Genomic DNA, 18,014 nt, shown 5'->3' with positions numbered 1-18,014 from the left:
AGGCAGTCAGATAAAAACAGGGAGGGACCAGGTAGCTCTTTTGGGGGAAAGTCAAGCTGCACCCCCTGGGCCAGGTCAACCAGGCAGCTGTTCTCTGACAAGGTGAAGGAGAGGTGACAGGACTGCTGGGCTGTTGCTGTTCATCCTCACAGAAAGCATGTCACACTGTATGTGCTAAATATAATTTTTGAGGGAACCAATAAGGAAATTCACCATCTTGGCTTGTCTGATCCTCTCCCCTCTTTCTCCTTTTTATGGAGGCTGGTGTTTTGTTCTGGAGTAGCCGTAGCTAGGTGATCGCATGGACTTTGATGTCCCCTCTGCAATAGCTCTGTGGTCAATCCATGGTGGACCTGACATGCAGGGACAGGCCACACCTTAGCACCGGGGTAGCTCAAGTATGGATTCTGGCTGGGCCATGTCCTACTGTGCCACAGCTGACCCCCAGCCCGGCTTCTGCTTTCATAGAGGCGATGGGTCTGAGAGCTGAGACCTGCTCTGCCTTCCTCTTCATGCGGAACCCCACAGGAGAGTCTGAGAGGGGCCCGAGAGACATATAGTGGGGGTGCTTGATGGAAAACTACAGACGGAGAGTCTCACTTCACACCCCACCCCTGCTGGGAAGTTCTAAAATACACAGAGGAAGCACATGTAAAAGGAAATTTCCCTTTCTCCCCACAACTTCCTCTCCCTTCATACCACCTAGAGCTGAAGAAGCACCTCCTTTGTCTTGAAGGAGGCACCAGCTATTCTGAATGAAGGGCGGTGGGACAGTGCTGTACCCCACACCAGGTGGGCGTGCTCAGGGACAGTGACCAGGATGCTGTCCTGGAGGAGCTCACTGGGCACACGGCATAGGGCACATGTATTCAAAAAATACCCTTCCCCATTGATAGCTGGCAGGCCACTCCGGACAAATTCTAGCTAGGTGCCTGGTGCTATGCAGTGACCAGAGGTGCCTGGGACCAGACACCCCACCATCCCAGCCTCTGCTTCCAGAGGACCCACAACAAACACCCACACCTCCCCTTAAGCACCTATGATATCCCTGCACCCTCACAGCAACCCTGCAAAGTAGATACTGTATTGTTACCTACCTTTGACAGACTGGGAAACCAAGGCTGACCCTTGCCTAGCTGTCGTGACTGATACATGATAGAGGAGGAGAAGAAACTCAGGTCTGTCTGGTCCCAATCCTGGGTCCTCTCTACATTGCTTCTTGAGGTACGCTCTGGGTGCTTTCTCTAGGAAAATCCCAAGGAGAAGGATTGTGAAGGTCCAGGGCCTTGCCTAGAAGCCACAGAGGGCAGGTACTTGGTGGAAAACTCCAGCGTGTGATTCACCCTCCTCCCTTGCCCTCGTCAGTGAGGTCACCTCCCCTCCCAAGGTTCTCAGTTTACAGCCTGGAGTCTCTGGTAAGAGAGGGCTGTCGCCTGTGCTGCACATACCCGTCTCCTCATCCCTGGGAAGGAGATGGTTCTGGAGGGGGATAGGGGAGAAGGGGGAAGGGGGAAGGGCAAGGAGCAGGAGGAGGGGAGATGAGGTCAGGGTGTGAGTCTCTGAGCCCCTTCCCCTGCCCAAGGGAGCAGCACCTCAGCCCAGCTCTGGAGGGGCCATCATGGGACCGTGCCCACGGGGAGGGCAATGGTCTGGAGACAGTAGGTTCACAGTGTGAGTGGGATGGGGGTGGGAGCGCTGGGGACAGAGGACTTGACTTCCTGAGGTTGGATGTTGTAATCTCGGTTCACAAACTTTTGGCCTCAGTCCCTCCTGCTGCTCCTGGTATTTCTCTGTCCCTTCACTCCCCAACACACACAGCCCCCGCCCCAACACATACACACACGGCTTCTTTCTGTCTGGGAGTCCCTGGACAAGTCACATGGGATTCTGCACTGGGAGGAACAGGGTAAGGCGTGAACGTGGAGGGCAGTTTCCCTTTCAGGTCCCGGCTCTCTTGGCTTTCCCATAAGCAGCTGCCTTGGGACTCTCCTGGAGACCTGATGCCCACAGCCAAGCTGACCACAGGAGCCGGTGCTGGGGACTGAGGTGAGTGGGAAGTGGAGGGTCTGGCTCTGTCTTTGCAGTCTCCAACTGCTGCTCAGAGGGGCTGGAGGGATAGAGCCCTGGGAAGCGAGACTCTGTGGAACTGCGTGTCTGCAGTGGGGGGCAGGACCTGCAATAACCTCAGGCCAAAGGGCAAGTCTGATGCCCACGACTCTCAGGACAAGGGGTGCCCCCTAGCTCCGCCCCATCCAGCGTGGGAGCAGCTCAGTGATTAGCCTGTGGAGCAGGAAAGTCCAGCGATGGGCAGCTGGTCATGGCAGTGGGTGAAAGCAGGGGTGGTCATCTGACGAGGGGAGGGGAAGCAGGTGGTGCCCAGCAAGGTGGAAGGAGAAGTGGACAGGAGAAACCTCGGGGCATTCCTGAGGGCCCAGGAACTGCAATAAATGATCACAGGTGAGGGGTTCCTGCCCGCTGCCTGCCGGCTGAGCGTGACGAGCTGGGTGGCAGGCGCCTCCCAGGAGGAAGCTGTCTTGGCTTTGGGCGGTGGATGCTATGGGTGTGCTTGTGCCTGAGGGGGGCACTCAGGGGAGTTGCGGGCAGCCACCAGCTGAGACCGGCACTCACGGGGTGTGAAGGACTACAGAGAGAGCCAGGTTTTGGTGCCATGCACACAGGTATGTGTGTGCGAAGGGACGTGACGGGAAATGGCACCAGTGTGTGTACGGGAATGGGTGTTGGTATGTGGGTGTGGACTGAAGCAGGGGCTGGGTGTCCCATCCCCCCGTGTGCAGGGTCTGAGCTATTCCTATGCTGGACTGGGGAGCAAAGGGGACAGAGCTGGGATCCCAGCAGCACATGGGCAGCAGCATTTCTGGTCTCGTCTGCCCCTCTGCTAGCCCCAGCTGGGCCTCTGGCGACATGCCCAGCTCCTGAAAACAGAGTTAACTTTGGACTTTCTAGTCTCTTGAAGATTTCCTCTCTGGGCAGCACCAAGCCCGGTGTGGAAATTGGTGTATTTGCTTCTGGAGGGCACTGAAGTATGATGAGGCCCATCCCCCACCCCTCACCCCCTGCCCCAGCTTAGCAAAGCAGGTGGGCGGCCTTGGAGGAGACGAGAGGGGCTGGAGAGGCGGCCAGCTGAAGCTGGAGGTGGAAGGGCACAGCGGGGGTGGGGTGTGTAGTCCTTTGCCTTTTAAAAGTAGCCCAGAAAGGAGAACTCGGTACAGCTTGTTTTGGTGTCTAACATCCTCTGGGCCATTTCTTCCCTGAGTCTAACTTAAATCCCTCTTGCTGCAGTTTAAGCGTGTTTCCCCTTGAGTTACCACGGCTCGGGGCCAGCTGTCCTTTTCACTTGCTCTTGCTTTCATTCTGCCATTCTGGATTTTCATTCTTAACCACAAGTTAGGCTCCTCCCAATTACTTTTTTATTTTCATTTTTATTTTTAAAAAATCGTGTTGTGTCAGTGTCGGTTCATCAGCTCATGTTCTCTTTTTTCTCTTCCCCAATTTCTGATGAAACCCAAATCCTGGGCCCAAACTGGATTCTGTGATTTGCTTCCCCGCCCCTGCGCCCCTCCGGCTTTCCCTTCATTTACTCCCTCCCCCAACAACCCTCCACTCTCCCAGCCCTTGAGACCACCTTGGTCCTGCCACAGCTGCCTGTGGTCTGGAAACAGTAAGGCTCATTTCTGACCACCACCCTAAGGGCCCTTGTGCCTGGGGCTCGCCCTGAGATGAGCAACGCTATGGCCCGCGAGTAGAGGCAGTCAGTTCTCCGTGTCTTTATTGAGTCTTGTTTTCATCCCCTCACCCTCCGAAAACCCCTTTGAGCAGCGGTCTTTCTCTCTTCCAGGGAAACTTAGAGTTCAGAGAGGGGGTGTGATTTGCCTGAGGTCACACAGCAAGTTAGAGACCCAGCTCCACGGCTCATTGTCTTGGTAAGTGTATTCTAGCATTGAGAACAGTGTCCCCCAGGCGCTGCAGGTGCCAGGCACTGTTCCTTAATCTCTTGGAGCTTCACTTCCTCACACATAAAGTGGAGCTAATAGTGACACCTAACCTCAAAGATTCTTAGGAGGATGCCCTTCAATAATATGTAGAAAGAGTGCCGGTCTTTAACATACTGCTGACTCAGATGTCAACCTGTTGTTATTATCATTAACAGCTAGATCTGGATTAGAACTTGGGTTTCCTGTCTGGTGCATTTTCATGCGTGTTTTCAAGCTCGCTCACTAGTCTGTTAATTTGTTTGGTGATGATTCCAGGGTCATTTCTCAGGGTGCCTCATTCCTAATTCTGTAGCAACATCCACATTTGGGTTCAGATGTTACCAACTTCTCCCCTGGGGCCCAACTCCCCGTTTTTTCATCCCCAGGCTCCAGTGCTCAAGGCCCCCATGGGTCTGATCACATACTCCGAACCCAGAGGCTCTCTTTCCTCCCTCTTTTCCCCTGCCTTCTCCCTCATAACAGAGACTCAAGGCCTTTGATTCCCACTGGGTGGCTATCCTCATCCTCCCTCCTGGGCCGAGCTTGCAGTGGAAGGCTCTGAGTAGGTCCCAATACCAGAATTTCACTCTGACATGCTTTCCCATTCCTGGGATAACCTGCACCCTCCAAGTCACCTTCAAAAATTTCCATAACCTCAAATGGCTCCTGCCCACGCCTTTCTAACTGACTTGGGCTTGGGCTGTTGCCTGGGTTAAAAGGACCAGTAAATAAACACAGACTCTTCCTTAATAAAAAGAATCCCTGTTTCTCTAGAGCCTTGGAGGAGCGTGGGGCACTTGGTAGACCTGGTCGCTTTGATTCCCTCAATACCCCTCAGAGGTGAGGGGCTGCGGGATGGGTGCTCCCCTCTACAGCCTGGGGCACCTCCTCTTGGCAATTCCTGGGAATAAAGGCAGAGGTGGCCTCAGGGCGATTGTTTGTGTGTATGAGAGGGAGGAGAAGGCAAACATAGATTGGAGATACACCCTGACAGAAGCGGATTTGTCTCCTGGCAGTTGACAAGCAGGCCAAGGGACAGAGACTAGAACTAAGAATGCCCCACGTCACTTTTCTGGAGGTCTATGGAGCTTTGGGCTCTCTAGGAGGGCAGGGAGAAGGGAAGGGCAGTGACCTGCTGAGAGGGGCAGCCACTGCTGGGCCTCCCTCTTGAGGAGCCCGTCATTTGGTCACCTTGGGGGTCATCCAGAGGTGACTGCCAGCCAGGTGAGAACTGGTCTGGTGACCCCTTCTGGCACCAGGGCCCCCCAGTTTTTCTCAGGACAGAGATGCAACAGAGAGAAGAGGAGCTGGGGCTCCCTCGAAAGCTCACACTTACCCCTGGTGCCAATCCTTGTTGTCATCTGGCCTTGTTCAGAGGCCCCACCTTCTCTTTTCCTCCCAATCAGCTGCCCAGAGCTGCTGGCTCCCCTGTTTACTCCGAGTTGATCGATCACCTTAGCACACAACTGGCTAGGAGAGAGCCATGCGGTCACTTCGGCCACACCTGCTCTTTGGCCCTTGCTACCTCGGCAGCCTTTGATCCCTTCTGACCTGGAGGCCAGAGGCTGAGGTCACCCAGCAGACATCAAGGACCTGGGCAGATGGGCCGGCTGGGATGGTGGCGAGCTGTACAGATAAAAAGGGACGTGAAAATGAAAAGCCCGAGCCTGAGTTTTCATCACGGTTCCACTCCTGAGTGGTCTTGGGTGAATCACTTCATCTGCCAAGGCCTGGATTTCCTCATCTGCAAACTCAGAAAACTAAGGTTTGCTCTTACAGTTACAAGAACGAACTGTAACTTTAGGTGTAAATGCCATGGAGCACTTGGGAAGAACAACAATATGCTGACAGCAGAGATCGGGATGGGAAAGCAGGGCTGGCGGGAGCATGTCGGGTTTTACAGCTAATTTCTTCTCTTCCCACCAGGCTCTGGCCCTCGTCATTCTGCCCACCCAGCGGGGCCTCCCAACCCACCACACAGCCATGGACGGGAAGGTGGCAGTGCACGAGCGTGGGCCTCCTGCGGTCTCCTGGGTCCCCGAGGAGGGAGAGAAGTTGGACCAGGAAGATGAGGACCAGGTGAAGGATCGGGGCCAATGGACCAACAAGATGGAGTTTGTGCTGTCAGTGGCCGGGGAGATCATTGGGCTGGGCAATGTCTGGAGGTTTCCCTATCTCTGCTACAAAAACGGAGGTGGTGAGTTCACTTTGAGGTAGGCATGGTGGGGAGAGCTGTGTGCTGGCAGCTGGGCAGTGCCTACCTGGGCCCTCCTTCCTGGGCAGTGTGGTTTATAAAAGGAGGGCTATTTTAGAATTGGAGGACTTGAGTTTGAGTTCCAGCTCCACTACTAGCCTCAGCGTCCCCCTCTGTGAAATGGGGACAATACCCCCCAGGGTGACGGTGAAGACGAAACTGGGCAATGGGCAGGACCAAGAAATTCTAGTTTTTAACAAGCTCCTTCATGACTATGTAAAGGTCAATCATTGGTAGAATTCAGTCATTCATTCAGCGAACATGATTGCAGGCCCGTCACGTGCCAGACCCGGCGCTAGGTGCAAAACAGAACACACTCCGTGTGCCACCCTCCGTGGGAGGATTCTGAGGAGTTGTACTGTGTCTGCGGCAGGTTGCGGACAAACGGTTCGGCGTGGTCTATGTCAAATGGTGATGAGTGGAGGGGTGAGGCGTGACGCAGGGAGGAGGGATAGGGAATGCTAGGCGTGCAGAGGGGAAGGTGACATTTCAGCAGACTTGAAGGAAGTGAAGGCGTGAGTGTCGTGGATGTATCCTGGATGGAGAACACTCTGACACAGGGAACGGCAGGTGCCAAGGTCCTGGGGGTGGAAGCAGCAGGCCTGTCTGAGGAGCAGTGAGGAGGCAGGTGTGGCTGGGGCGGAATGAGAGAGGCAGAGAATAACCGGGTGAGGTCAGAGAGGTCACAGGGATCACTCAGGCTGAGGTTGCACAGGTCACAGGGGTCACTCAGGCTCTGTTCTGACTGAGATGGGAGCCACCGAAGCAATTTTGGTTGGAGAAATACCTTGCCTTTGAGTTTTTTTCAAGTTAGAGAAACATGATTTTATTATTTTTCAGCACTGGATGTAAAAATTAGTGGTGGGGAGGGGCCAGTTCCTTATTCTAAGTGCACAATTCAGTGGTTTTTAGTATAGTCACGGAATTGTGCAGCCATCACCACAATCACTTTTGGAACATTTTCATCATCCCCGAAAGAAATCCTATATTCATTCGCAGTCGCTCCTCATTCCCTCTCCCTGCCAGCCCTTGGCAACGCTCATGTGCTGCCCATCTCCATGGATCCCTATTAGGGCTATTTCACAGGAACAGAATGGTTCAATGCACCGTCCTTTGTGAGTGGTTAGATTCATTTTTTTTTTTGCCTTTTGAAATCACTTTTATTCTTCTTGTGGAAACAGTATATGTTTATTGCAAATATTAGAAACATTTCAGGAAGGTAGAAAGGAATACTCACATTTAGAGATAATTTGTTGAGAAAATCCTCCTAAACACTATTTATATTAAATCTGACCAATATTTACGGAGGTTCTACTATGTATCTTGCTATGTGTTTTAAACCTTATAGTTGCGATCACAAGCTGCTTGAACTGACAACTCCTAAGAAATAGCGGTAGGCTTTCTTGGGCTGGCTCAGTCTCTGGTGCTGAGGCTGACCCTGGGCCAGAAAGTCAGGGGAGGCAAGATGAAGGGGCAGGGTGGTGGTTTCCTTCTTCATCCAGGGCCACCATCTCATGGCGTATAGGATGTTAGGGCTGGAGATGGAGGTGCTCAGACTAAGCCTTCCTTTGGTGGAGGAGGATTTGCCCAGGACTGCAGAGGGCCTTGGAACCATTTCTGCGTCACGGCACACTCCTCACCCAGCCATCTGGGAGGGAGACAGCACTAGGGCCTGGGAGGCAGGGCCGCAGTGTCGGGCGCCCACCCTGCCTCTGTCCTGTCGTGCTGGCTGCTGCTGTGGCTGTGGCCTCTGTCCTGGCCGTGGGGCGGGGTGGAGACAGAGAGATAAGTACCCGCAGTAACATTATGGAATATCGGATCCGGTTACCTCCTTCCCAGCCTAACTCTTGGGAAAGACACCCTTTCTTTCATCTTTAACATGAGGGGGCCAAATGAGGTTGGGGTCCCCTTCTGGAGTCACTGGTCCTTGGGGGTCTAGAAATGTAGTAAAGAAGGACCAGGAATTCATTTTCTCATTTCCAACAAACTAATGATGGATGGATGTGGAAACAGGACGTCACAGATTAGTCCAAATGTCTTTTATTTTTTTGCTTTAGACTGAACTGTACTAACTCAGAGTGATAATAAAGTTTATATCAAGCTGACCATAAGGCCTGATTGGCACTTAAATATAATTTTATTAATATATGCAGGGAAATTTATTGATTATTAATTAGTAAACACAGTTCTGTAGAGAAAAATCTTTCAAAAGAAACAGAGTAATAAAACTATTGGTCTAATGAGGGCTTTGGTTATGAAAAAGAGGGGAGCCCCTGAACTAGAAATCACTCACCTCAAAAGAGAACTTTAGGAAGTTCCCATTATCCGGGTTGTGAGTGGTTCAGGAAAGAGCACGCAGCAGAGGTAAGGCACAATGTAGAGGTGTTTACACCAACCCCAGGCTTCAGGGCACCGTGTCGGTAAAGGTCCCTGTGGGACACACCATGTTGGTAAAGGTCCCTGTGCGACATCACTGGGCCGCCCGTGCCCATAGCCTGGGCTGACACGAAGGAGACATGAAGCAGGGTAAGCTTCCAAAGCAAGGCACTGATAAGGGAATTTGAGGGGAGGGTGTAGCAGCGTCAGCGTTCTAAAAACCCAAGGGTAGAGGACGCCCTAACGTGCTCCAGAAACAACCTCTTCATCTGCCCCTCGAAGGTCCAGACTTAGTGCCACCCTTTCAGGGAGGACCCGGTCTGAGCGAGGCCCAGCTCCCGGCCTCCTGAGGTCACCCCGTCTTCTGTGGGGCGGAAATCCACACTCCCAGGTGAGAACTGAAGCCACCTCCTTTATCGGAGGGAAGGACCTCCTGCACACAACAGGTGGGAAGGAGTCCCGTGGGCCACACGCCCTGACAGACATCCTGTAAAGTGCCTTCTGGGGAGGCCTCAGGCCGTGTCCCTCTACCGAGTGCTACCCCTCAGCCTAGGTCCTGGGACTTCCCAAGCCACTGAAACCTGAGTCAGTGGTGTTACTGGCACTGTGCTGACCAACACTCTAGTATTCCTAGGGTTGGAAAGGCAAACATGGGGTTCAAAGGGACTTTGGAACTCAGTGGAGAGTTACTGGCCTTTTGTGGCTCCCTGGGATCCAGAAGACAACATTTTTCCTTCTCCCACATATTGCTGTCAGGAATGCAGATTGGTGCAAGAGTTTTGGAGAACAATTTGGAAATGCGTATTTAAAAAATGTGCATACCCAAAGGTGGAAACAACCCAAATATCCATGAACAGATGAATAGATAAACAGAAAGTGGTAGGTTCACACAAGGGAATAGTACGTAGCCTTCAAAAAGAAGGGAATTCATGCTATGACCTGGATCAATCTTGGAGGCATGCATGCTGAGTGAAATAAGCCAGGCACAAAGAGATAAGTACTGTATGATTACACTTTCATGAGGTACCTAGAATAGGCAAACGCATAGAAACAGAAAGTAGAATCACACCTACCAGGGGCTGGGGAGAGAGGGGAATGGGGAGTTAGCGTTTAACGTGTACAGAGTTTCCGTCTGGGATGATGGAAAAGCTCTGGAGATGAATGGTGGTGATGGTGGCACAACGTTGTGAATATACTTAATGCCACTGAACTGTATACTTAAGAACAGTTAAAGTGGCTTATATTATATATATTTTATCATACACACACACAAAGAGAAAAAAAAGTGCATACCTTTTGACTCAGGAATTCCTCTACTGGTAATTTGTACTAAGGAATGAATTAGACAAGTGCACGAGGATGTGGACAGTGGTCTTCATTATGACAGTGTTTCGGATGAAATGACCAAAAGTCCAATGATAACATACTGACGAAGTGCACTAGGATAGATACATAGAGTGGAACACTATGCAGCAATCAAAATGATGAGGTAGATATGTATTTACTGACATGAAGAGGTTTACGGTAAAAATTTAAAAAGTGGTTATCAAACAATGTATTTGATACATGATTACTTCTCACTTTTGCAAAAAAAGAAATACGTGTGTGTGCTTTTAAGAAATCTGGAAGGATATACAATGCTTTTTCCTTTCTTTCCCTCTGTACTTTCTATGTTTTCTACATAATAATATGGATATGAAGTATCAGAGGTATATAGTGTAGTGATTATGAGCTCAGCCTCAGGACTAGACTGCCTGGGCTTGTGCCTCAGTTTCCTCATTCATGCTTCGGTTTTTCCATCTTTAAAGTGACCTCAGTTTTATTATCTGCAAAATGGGGATAACAGTAGGGCCTGCCCCATGGGAGGTTGTTTTGCAAGGACTGTGATGTTGATGAAGTACATACAAGAGTGCCTGACATGAAGTAGGCACCAAATAAGCACTCAGCGTTCTCATGGTGTAACACGCAATAATCCATTCACCCTGAGATGAACTTCTCACGCGAGCTTTATGCCTTAGTGACTCCTACTGAAGTGGGTCTCCTGGGTGTGGTCTTCAGATTCCATTCCTGTGTAACCTGCTGGATGTCTGTTAGGCCTGGCCTCCCTCTGGCACCTGCAGTTTGGCACCTAAACACGTGATGGCCTTCTCTGCTGGGAGCCCAGTTCAGATCAGAACTGGGTGGAGGCAACAAACACCCTGAAAATTATTAGTGGGAAAATAATGCTTCCGAGGTGTTTGTGTTTGTTTTTCTCTAAAATGTACCAAGAGTTTAATAAGCATATCAAGTTATACAGAAGCCATGTGTTTATTCCAAAAATAATCTATTGACTAGATTTGTAAAGCACACTAAGAAAATAAATAGTGCATATATTAGAATTTCCACCTAAGTTTTCACTAATTTCCCTTCCAAGGTCTTTCTCATTCTGTGTAGGGTTCAGATCAGAACATTCCCACCTGTGCCTGCCTAACACTCAGGACGGCACGCAGGCAGGAGGAAGCCGATTGGGCCCTTGGGAAGTGTCAGGAGGAAGATTAAGAACAGGAGGGTGGAGGGCGGGTTTGTTGGGGGAGGAGGGTCTGAAAGGATGGAGGCTGAGGAAGAGCCCGGGTGTGGCTCAGCCCTGCCTCTCTCTCTTCTGCAGGAGCCTTCTTCATCCCCTACTTCATCTTCTTCTTTGCCTGCGGCATCCCGGTGTTCTTCCTGGAGGTGGCGTTGGGCCAATACACCAGCCAAGGGAGTGTCACAGCCTGGAGGAAGATCTGCCCCCTCTTCCAGGGTATGTATCCTCCCCCACCTTCCCCTTCATGGGGCCGCCATCTTGCCTGCATCCCCCCATGGTCTCTCCCTTCCTACCCATCCGCTGCTTCACCCATCCGCTCGCTCCCATATCCTGCGCCAAGTGCAGAATCAGGCTTCATGGGTGGGCTGGAGAGAGCCTGGTGGGGAAACACTGGCTCCCGAGCAAGCTGGGACCCTTAGCACTGATGCAGGGGGAGGTGGGGGAGGCCAGTTTGGTGCTGATGCCCCTTGGGGCAACCATGGGACCCCTGCAGGGGCAGAAGCGAGGGGCTGGAGCCGAGTGAAGCTTGGCTTACCTATGGCTCTACTCACAGGCTCTGGGTGCTCCGGGGGTGCTGTGCCTCCGCCAGAACACAGTTTCCCCCTGTTCTGCCCTCGACCCCAGCAGTCGTGTAAATGTCCCGCTCAGCTGGGTGCTATGCCTAGGTCCAAGCACGCTCATGGACAGCACATGCAGGGCTGGCCTCTCTGGAACACACAGACGGCTTATGCGGGTGCCATGGTCAGGGTGAGCAAACGGAGCACTGGAATGCGAGAGGAGAGAGGTCGTGGCTCTTTCCTTCTTTTCCAAGTCAAAGAGGCGGCAGGGCCTGGGATCTCAGCGGGAAGCGTGCGCACCGGTGCTGTGCTGGTGGGAGGTCCGGGCTGCCCTCCCCGCCCTCTGCCGGCCTAACCGCCCGCCGCACTCCCCTCTCCCGGGGCTGCGCGTACTGGCTCGAGGCGCGCCCCTGCGCTCACACGCGCTCCCCCGCGAGTCACACGGCGGCCAGCTTCTCCACCCGGCGCCGCCCCGCCCCTCTCCCAGACAGCCCCACTAGAACGCCGGCCGCCGGCTCGGCCATCCCGGGTCCGCTGAGTTCACGGGGCTGACCCGGGGCTGCCGGATGGGCCGGACGGCCGCGAGCACAGCGCGTTCCGCCGCGGCACAGGGGCCGCTTGTTCGTGTTTGTGTGGGTGTCTGTGTGCGCGCCCTCAACACCCCGCCCGCTCCCCGGGGACCCTCTGCCCCGTCTGCGGGTCCCTCCCGCGCAGCGCCACGCCCACCCCCGCGGCGGACGCCCGGGCCGCCCCAACGCCGTTGCGCGGTGGAGACCGCGGTGGAACCCGTCCTTGCCAGGGTGGGCTCGCCTGGCCCCAAAGGAGAGGTTTTGTTCATAGTCAGCATTGATTTTTCAGCCAGGCTGTTCTGAAAGGTCCACAGTCCTTCGTTAAGTAGTGAGCACTTCGGGAGGCTGAGGCAGGAGGATCGCCTGAGCCCGGGAGTTCGAGACCAGCCTGGGCAGCATAGTGAGACCCTCCCCTTCTCCCGTCTCTACAAAAAAAAAAGTAAAAATTAGCCGGGTCTGTCTGTGGTCCCAGCTACTCCGGAGGCTGAGGTGGGAGGATCGCTTGAACCCGGGAAGTGGAGGTTCCAGTGAGCCGAGACTGTGCCACCGCACTCCAGCCTGGGCGACAGAGCAAGACTCCATCTCAAAAAAAAAAAAAAAAAAAAAGAAAAAAGAAAGAAAAATATGCTATGAATGGCTTCTCATGCCACTGGATAAACCCCAATGGTTCTCTTTGTGTAGCACCCAATACCCTTGTAACCTCAACTGGCAGCTTCTATGTGACTTTTTTGCTAACATTGATCTCTCTTGTCCCTCCCCATCTCTCCCCCACTCTGGAAGGCATTGGTCTGGCATCTGTGGTCATCGAGTCATATTTGAATGTCTACTACATCATCATCCTTGCCTGGGCTCTCTTCTACCTGTTCAGCTCCTTCACCTCTGAGCTGCCCTGGACGACCTGCAACAACTTTTGGAACACAGGTATCCATCATTTCAGCCCCTGGGATGTTGCCTGTTAGGGGCTGGGCTGCGGTGGCTGGTGAATCCAAGCAACGACGGGGAGTATAAGTATAGCAGAACCTGCCTCGCAGCCAAGCCACGTGGGCTCCTGGGCAGCTCTGCTCCTTGGCTCCCCTGAGGCCCTCAGGCCAGCCACTCGGACCAGTCAGTGTGGTTGGGAGAACCCAGAGGGACTGTATTAAATGACTGCAAGGGTTATTGCCACTTACTCATTTGTGCGCTTAACAAGCACTTACTGGACACCTACTGTGTGTTAAACACGGTGCCAAGGGCCGGAGATGGGTACGAGGCTGAGCAAAAGCAGCAGGGACCCAGCCTTCACTGTGTTTACAGTCTGGTGGTAAAAACAGACAAATAAACACAACCACTACAAATTGTGATAGGTGAACGAAACTGCAGAAACCATAGAACAAGGGGAGGGAGAAGTGTCATCTGAGGCCTGAAGTGAGAGAGAGCCCAGCATGGGGGCAGCATTCCAAGCAGGGGGAAGAGCAGGTGCAGGGCCGCAGTCCCTTGGCCTGCCAAGTGGAGAGACAGGAAGTCAGAACGGGCAAGCGGGGAGAGTGCGTTCCGTACCAGCTGCCCATGAGGGGACTGAGTAGATCTGAAGTCTGGATACTGTCTGAGGTTGGCAGGGCAGCCAGGTGAGCAGGCAGATTCACAGGGAACAAGAGCAGGGGGAGGAAGAGCTGGCCCTATGAGCCTCCTGATGCCCTGGAGAGTGGGGGCTCCAAAAGAAGCTCTTGGGGCTAGGAGCGGTGAGGACCACTAGGCTGCAAGGCCAGAGGGCCAGGGGCACTAGGGTATAAGAGCATCTCTCTCCATCTTGTCCCTAACCTTGTCCCCAACAGAGCATTGCATGGACTTTCTGAACCACTCAGGAGCCGGCACAGTGACCCCATTTGAGAATTTTACCTCACCTGTCATGGAATTCTGGGAGTAGGTGCTGGGCCCATTTGCCACATGTGAAGAGGCTCCAAGCAGAGGAAATTTGGATGTCTGAGCTGTGCAAGTCTGAATGTCTGGGGTGCAAGTTTAAGATTCTGTGTGTGCTTTCCAGCACTTCCTCCCCCGCCCCACTCCAACCCCACACATCACTGAGGCAGGGGAGAACGCTCTCACATCTACCCACACGGGTCCACGGAGACTCACATTTATCCGTCATGTCCACCTTCACCCCCACATCCCTACCTCCATGCGTATGTCTGCCCACACATGTCCAGTGGGGTGCTGGACAGAGTCTTCACAGCCTTAGGGGAGCTGAGTGTGCATGTCTCTTCCCACTGCCATGCTCGGTGGTGTCATGCCGGTAGCTTGAAATTGCCCAAGGCGGGAGTGCTCACATCAAGACATGGGCACACCCTCCACTCACACACTCACCCTCTCACCTGACAACGTACCCCTTCACATTACCTGTGCCCACACTCGTCCACCTGCATTCCCACGCAAGACTGCCTGTACTCTCTCACACTGAGCTAACCCCCACGTAGGCACCAATGCCCTCACACCTGAATGCCCTCACAGTACCGGACCCTCACACCCATGCACGCAGTTCCAGCACCCCATCACATGTTTAGAAACTAACACGCATTCGGCCCCTGCATGGGATACCCATGCACTTGCCCATCAACCTGCATGTATAAATATCTACTCTCTAAACGCTCATTTATACATTCCTCATCTCTCTCTCTCTCTCCATCTTTCTGTAGGAGAAAAAAAATCTGGATGAGTTAGAAAGATAAAGATATGCATAGGATGATGGTAGTAGTTTGGTCTACGGGAACATGGCCTGACTGTGGGGGAGGTGGGGAGTGGGGGAAGCCCTGGAATATGAGATCCGTGGGGTCAGCTCTGAGAATCAGGAGACTTGCTGACAGACGCAAACTGTCCCCTTTAGCCTTTCCCCTCATTACTTATTTTTCCCAATCCTCCAGGAGACGAGTTCTGGGCATCACCTCGGGCATCCATGACCTGGGCGCCCTGCGCTGGGAGCTGGCCCTGTGCCTCCTGCTCGCCTGGGTCATCTGCTATTTCTGCATCTGGAAGGGGGTCAAGTCCACAGGCAAGGTGAGATGTCCTGCCTCCTGGGAAGCTCCCTTTGGCCCCCAGAGTCTATGGGGACATTTGAGGGGGACCCTCTGGAGAACTGATTTCTTTCTATTAAGAAACTACACTTCCTGAGCAGGGCAGGGGAGATGCATGGTGAGAACAGGGGGAGCCTCAGGAAGGCGGAGCTTAGCTCGATGCAAGGAAAGTCTTTCTTTTTCAATATGACTTTAAAAGTCCGGTTTACATAAGAATATTCAGGGCGGCCGGGTACGGTGGCTCACGCCTGTAATCCCAGCACTTTGGGAGGCCGAGGCGGGTGGATCACAAGGTCAGGAGATTGAGACCATCCTGGCTAACACGGTAAAACCCCGTCTCTACTAAAAATACAAAAAATTAGCCGAGCGTGGTGGCGGGCGCCTGTAGTCCCAGCTATGCAGGAGGCTGAGGCAGGAGAATGGCGTGAACCCGGGAGGCGGAGCTTGCAGTGAGCCGAGATGGTGCCACTGCACTCCAGCCTGGGCAACAGCCAGACTCCGTCTCAAAAAAAAAAAAAAAAAAAAAGAATATTCAGGGCAAATTAGAAACAGAAAAATCTCATTGTTGGAGCTAATCACTGCTGGCAGGTTGGCACTGCTAATCTCTGTTCATTTTTGCTGTGTTGCCTTCTGGTTTCTCTCATACGTATGTGTGTGTGTCTGTATCCATTATGTGTGGCTATGACATCATTAGGATCACACGCTCTTATGACTCACTTGTTGTTGTATTTAACAACATAGCAAGATAATTTTGAGTTTGAATTAGCAAACAGAACTGTCTTTGAGGTGGCGAGTTTCCAGTCATTGAAGGGGTTCCCACCAAGAATGGGCAACAATGGGCTTGTCACATAGACAGAATTCAGATTTGAGCATTATTTCCAACCCAGAGAGCCGGAGACTGTGCTTCATGCCTTTTTAAAGCCAGGAGTGGTCAGTAAACGGACTTCTCTGCTTGGCCATACACTGAGTCTGTTCCCGCAGCAGCCTTTCCCCTCCCTGAATTGTAACAAGTTGGTAATAGGGATGATGAAAGTGGTCATCGTAGTAATAACAGCACAGACAGTACCACTGCCGCCGCCCAGGGAAGGAGCTGAGTTTGCTTAGTGGCAGAGAAGAACAGCCCGGAGCTCCGGCCACCGCTGCCCCCCCAGCCATTAGCCTGCAAAAGCACAGTCTAACTTTCCCCACAGATCACTGTGCAAATCTGGTCACCATTCCCCTGGGTCGCCAGGGGGCAAGGAGAGAACAGCCAGGATAAAGGATTAAGAAAGACCAGATTCTGGACTTTAAATTAGTCTTTGCCCTGATTTGATCATTACACATTATATACACATACGGAAATACCACTCTTTTTCATAAATATGTATAGATTATGCACATATGTACATGTTGGCTAAAAATAAGAGGAAAAAAATGGTCTTGGACAGGTTATGGGCTGGAAGCCTGTACCCTGCCTCCCTCCCTGTCTTCCTCCTCCCGTCCCCACCCTCCCCCTGCTGATGTGTATCTCACACCCTGGGGGGAGCACAGACCCACTGGAATGTGTAAAGGGAGGTGTGGAAACTTTCTTGGGCTTAGCCCCTCTCGGCTGTCTCTGAGGTTGGGACTGAGCTCCGTGTGACTCGAGCTGCCTGTGGGGCGTGGCTGGAGGGCCACTGCGTCCCCACCAGGAGTGACCTTGGCCTGTCCCCCCACTTCCAGGTGGTTTATTTCACAGCCACGTTTCCGTACCTGATGCTTGTCATTTTGCTGATCAGAGGTGTCACCCTTCCCGGAGCCTACCAGGGCATCATCTACTACTTGAAGCCAGATTTGTTCCGCCTCAAGGACCCTCAGGTATGTACCGTGCTGGGACCACTTCCCCAGGTGCCTTCCCCACCCAGTCAGGTCTGTAGTTTTGAAAGTCTTGTATAGCTTTTTCCTTGGTTTAAAAGCAATAAATGCCCAATGGAGAAAAATTAGAAAATATGGAGGAAAGCTATAAAAAAGAAACTAAAAAAATCTCTTGTAATTCCACCACTCAAATATAACTTTTTTTCTTAAAAAATTTTTTTTCTCTTACTTAGAGACAGGCAGGGTCTGGCTCTGTCCCCCAGGCTGGAGTGCAGTGGTGCCATCATAGCTCACTGCAGCCTCAACCTCTCGGGCTCAAGGCATCCTCTCGCCTCAGCCTCCTGAGCAGCTGGGACTGCAGGCATGAGCCATGGTTCCTGGGCATTTTCTCTTGATATTTTGATGAAGCAGCCTCTTTGTCCCCAGGTCATAGCTGCTTAAGACACTATGTACAGAGATCTTAGTTGAATGAGACAAGTGACTTCTGGCTGTGCGCTGCAGATAGGCCTTGGGTGCAGCCATGGTTTGTAGATTCCCCTGGGGAAATCCAAGCAACACACATGTATTTGGTACTCACTAAGCGCCTACAGAACCAAACCGAAACTGGGCTGCACTGGGGAGGAGATCACCGTGGAGACGGGAGGGCGCACTCATGGAGAGTTGGGATGCAGGAGGGGAAGCGCTCAGGGAGCACTGAGGGTCCAGGCTGGTGCTGCAGGGGATGGGTCTGGATCTCGGGTCACCCTGGCTCTGGGCCCTGGGGGCTGCCTCTACCTCTTTCTTGGGGTTTTGTGTAGGTGTGGATGGATGCGGGCACGCAGATCTT

The 18,014-nt window shown here is 52.6% G+C and overlaps 1 protein-coding gene and 1 long non-coding RNA gene across 9 annotated transcripts in view; one reads left to right on the top strand and one right to left on the bottom strand.

Annotated features, from left to right (window-relative positions):
- Positions 1-1,536: 1,536 nt before the first annotated feature.
- The window catches only part of SLC6A12 (solute carrier family 6 member 12), a 26,701-nt gene continuing 10,223 nt past the window's right edge, over positions 1,537-18,014 (top strand). The window contains exons 1-10 of one of the 7 annotated variants that reach the window (XM_008973826.4): positions 1,537-1,658; positions 1,931-2,046; positions 3,857-3,941; positions 5,919-6,189; positions 11,267-11,401; positions 13,092-13,232; positions 14,123-14,210; positions 15,206-15,338; positions 17,057-17,191; positions 17,986-18,014. The exon at positions 17,986-18,014 is cut by the window's right edge and continues 75 nt beyond it. In XM_008973826.4, coding sequence (XP_008972074.1) covers positions 5,976-6,189; positions 11,267-11,401; positions 13,092-13,232; positions 14,123-14,210; positions 15,206-15,338; positions 17,057-17,191; positions 17,986-18,014 — 875 coding nt within the window. In that variant the 5' untranslated portion in view covers positions 1,537-1,658; positions 1,931-2,046; positions 3,857-3,941; positions 5,919-5,975. Of the gene's footprint in view, positions 1,659-1,694; positions 2,047-2,265; positions 2,458-3,856; positions 3,942-5,398; positions 5,758-5,918; positions 6,190-11,266; positions 11,402-13,091; positions 13,233-14,122; positions 14,211-15,205; positions 15,339-17,056; positions 17,192-17,985 lie in introns of those variants that run through there. The other 6 variants (XM_008973827.4, XM_008973829.4, XM_034935070.3 and 3 more) reach the window with 6 other exon arrangements.
- Positions 10,906-12,541, bottom strand: LOC103786378 (uncharacterized). 2 transcript variants are annotated; one of them, XR_001338687.4, is made up of 3 exons: positions 12,043-12,541; positions 11,721-11,948; positions 10,906-11,372 (listed from the first exon to the last, which is right to left on the bottom strand). It is a non-coding gene; the product is annotated as an uncharacterized LOC103786378 (long non-coding RNA). The 2 variants fall into 2 exon arrangements; XR_612108.4 differs by having other exon boundaries at positions 10,906-11,325.

This window comes from Pan paniscus, chromosome 10 (assembly GCF_029289425.2).
Source record: "Pan paniscus chromosome 10, NHGRI_mPanPan1-v2.0_pri, whole genome shotgun sequence".
Taxonomy (NCBI): Eukaryota; Metazoa; Chordata; class Mammalia; order Primates; family Hominidae; genus Pan; species Pan paniscus.
Note: the sequence above shows the minus strand (reverse complement) of the source record. Positions and strands in the feature narration are given on the sequence as shown.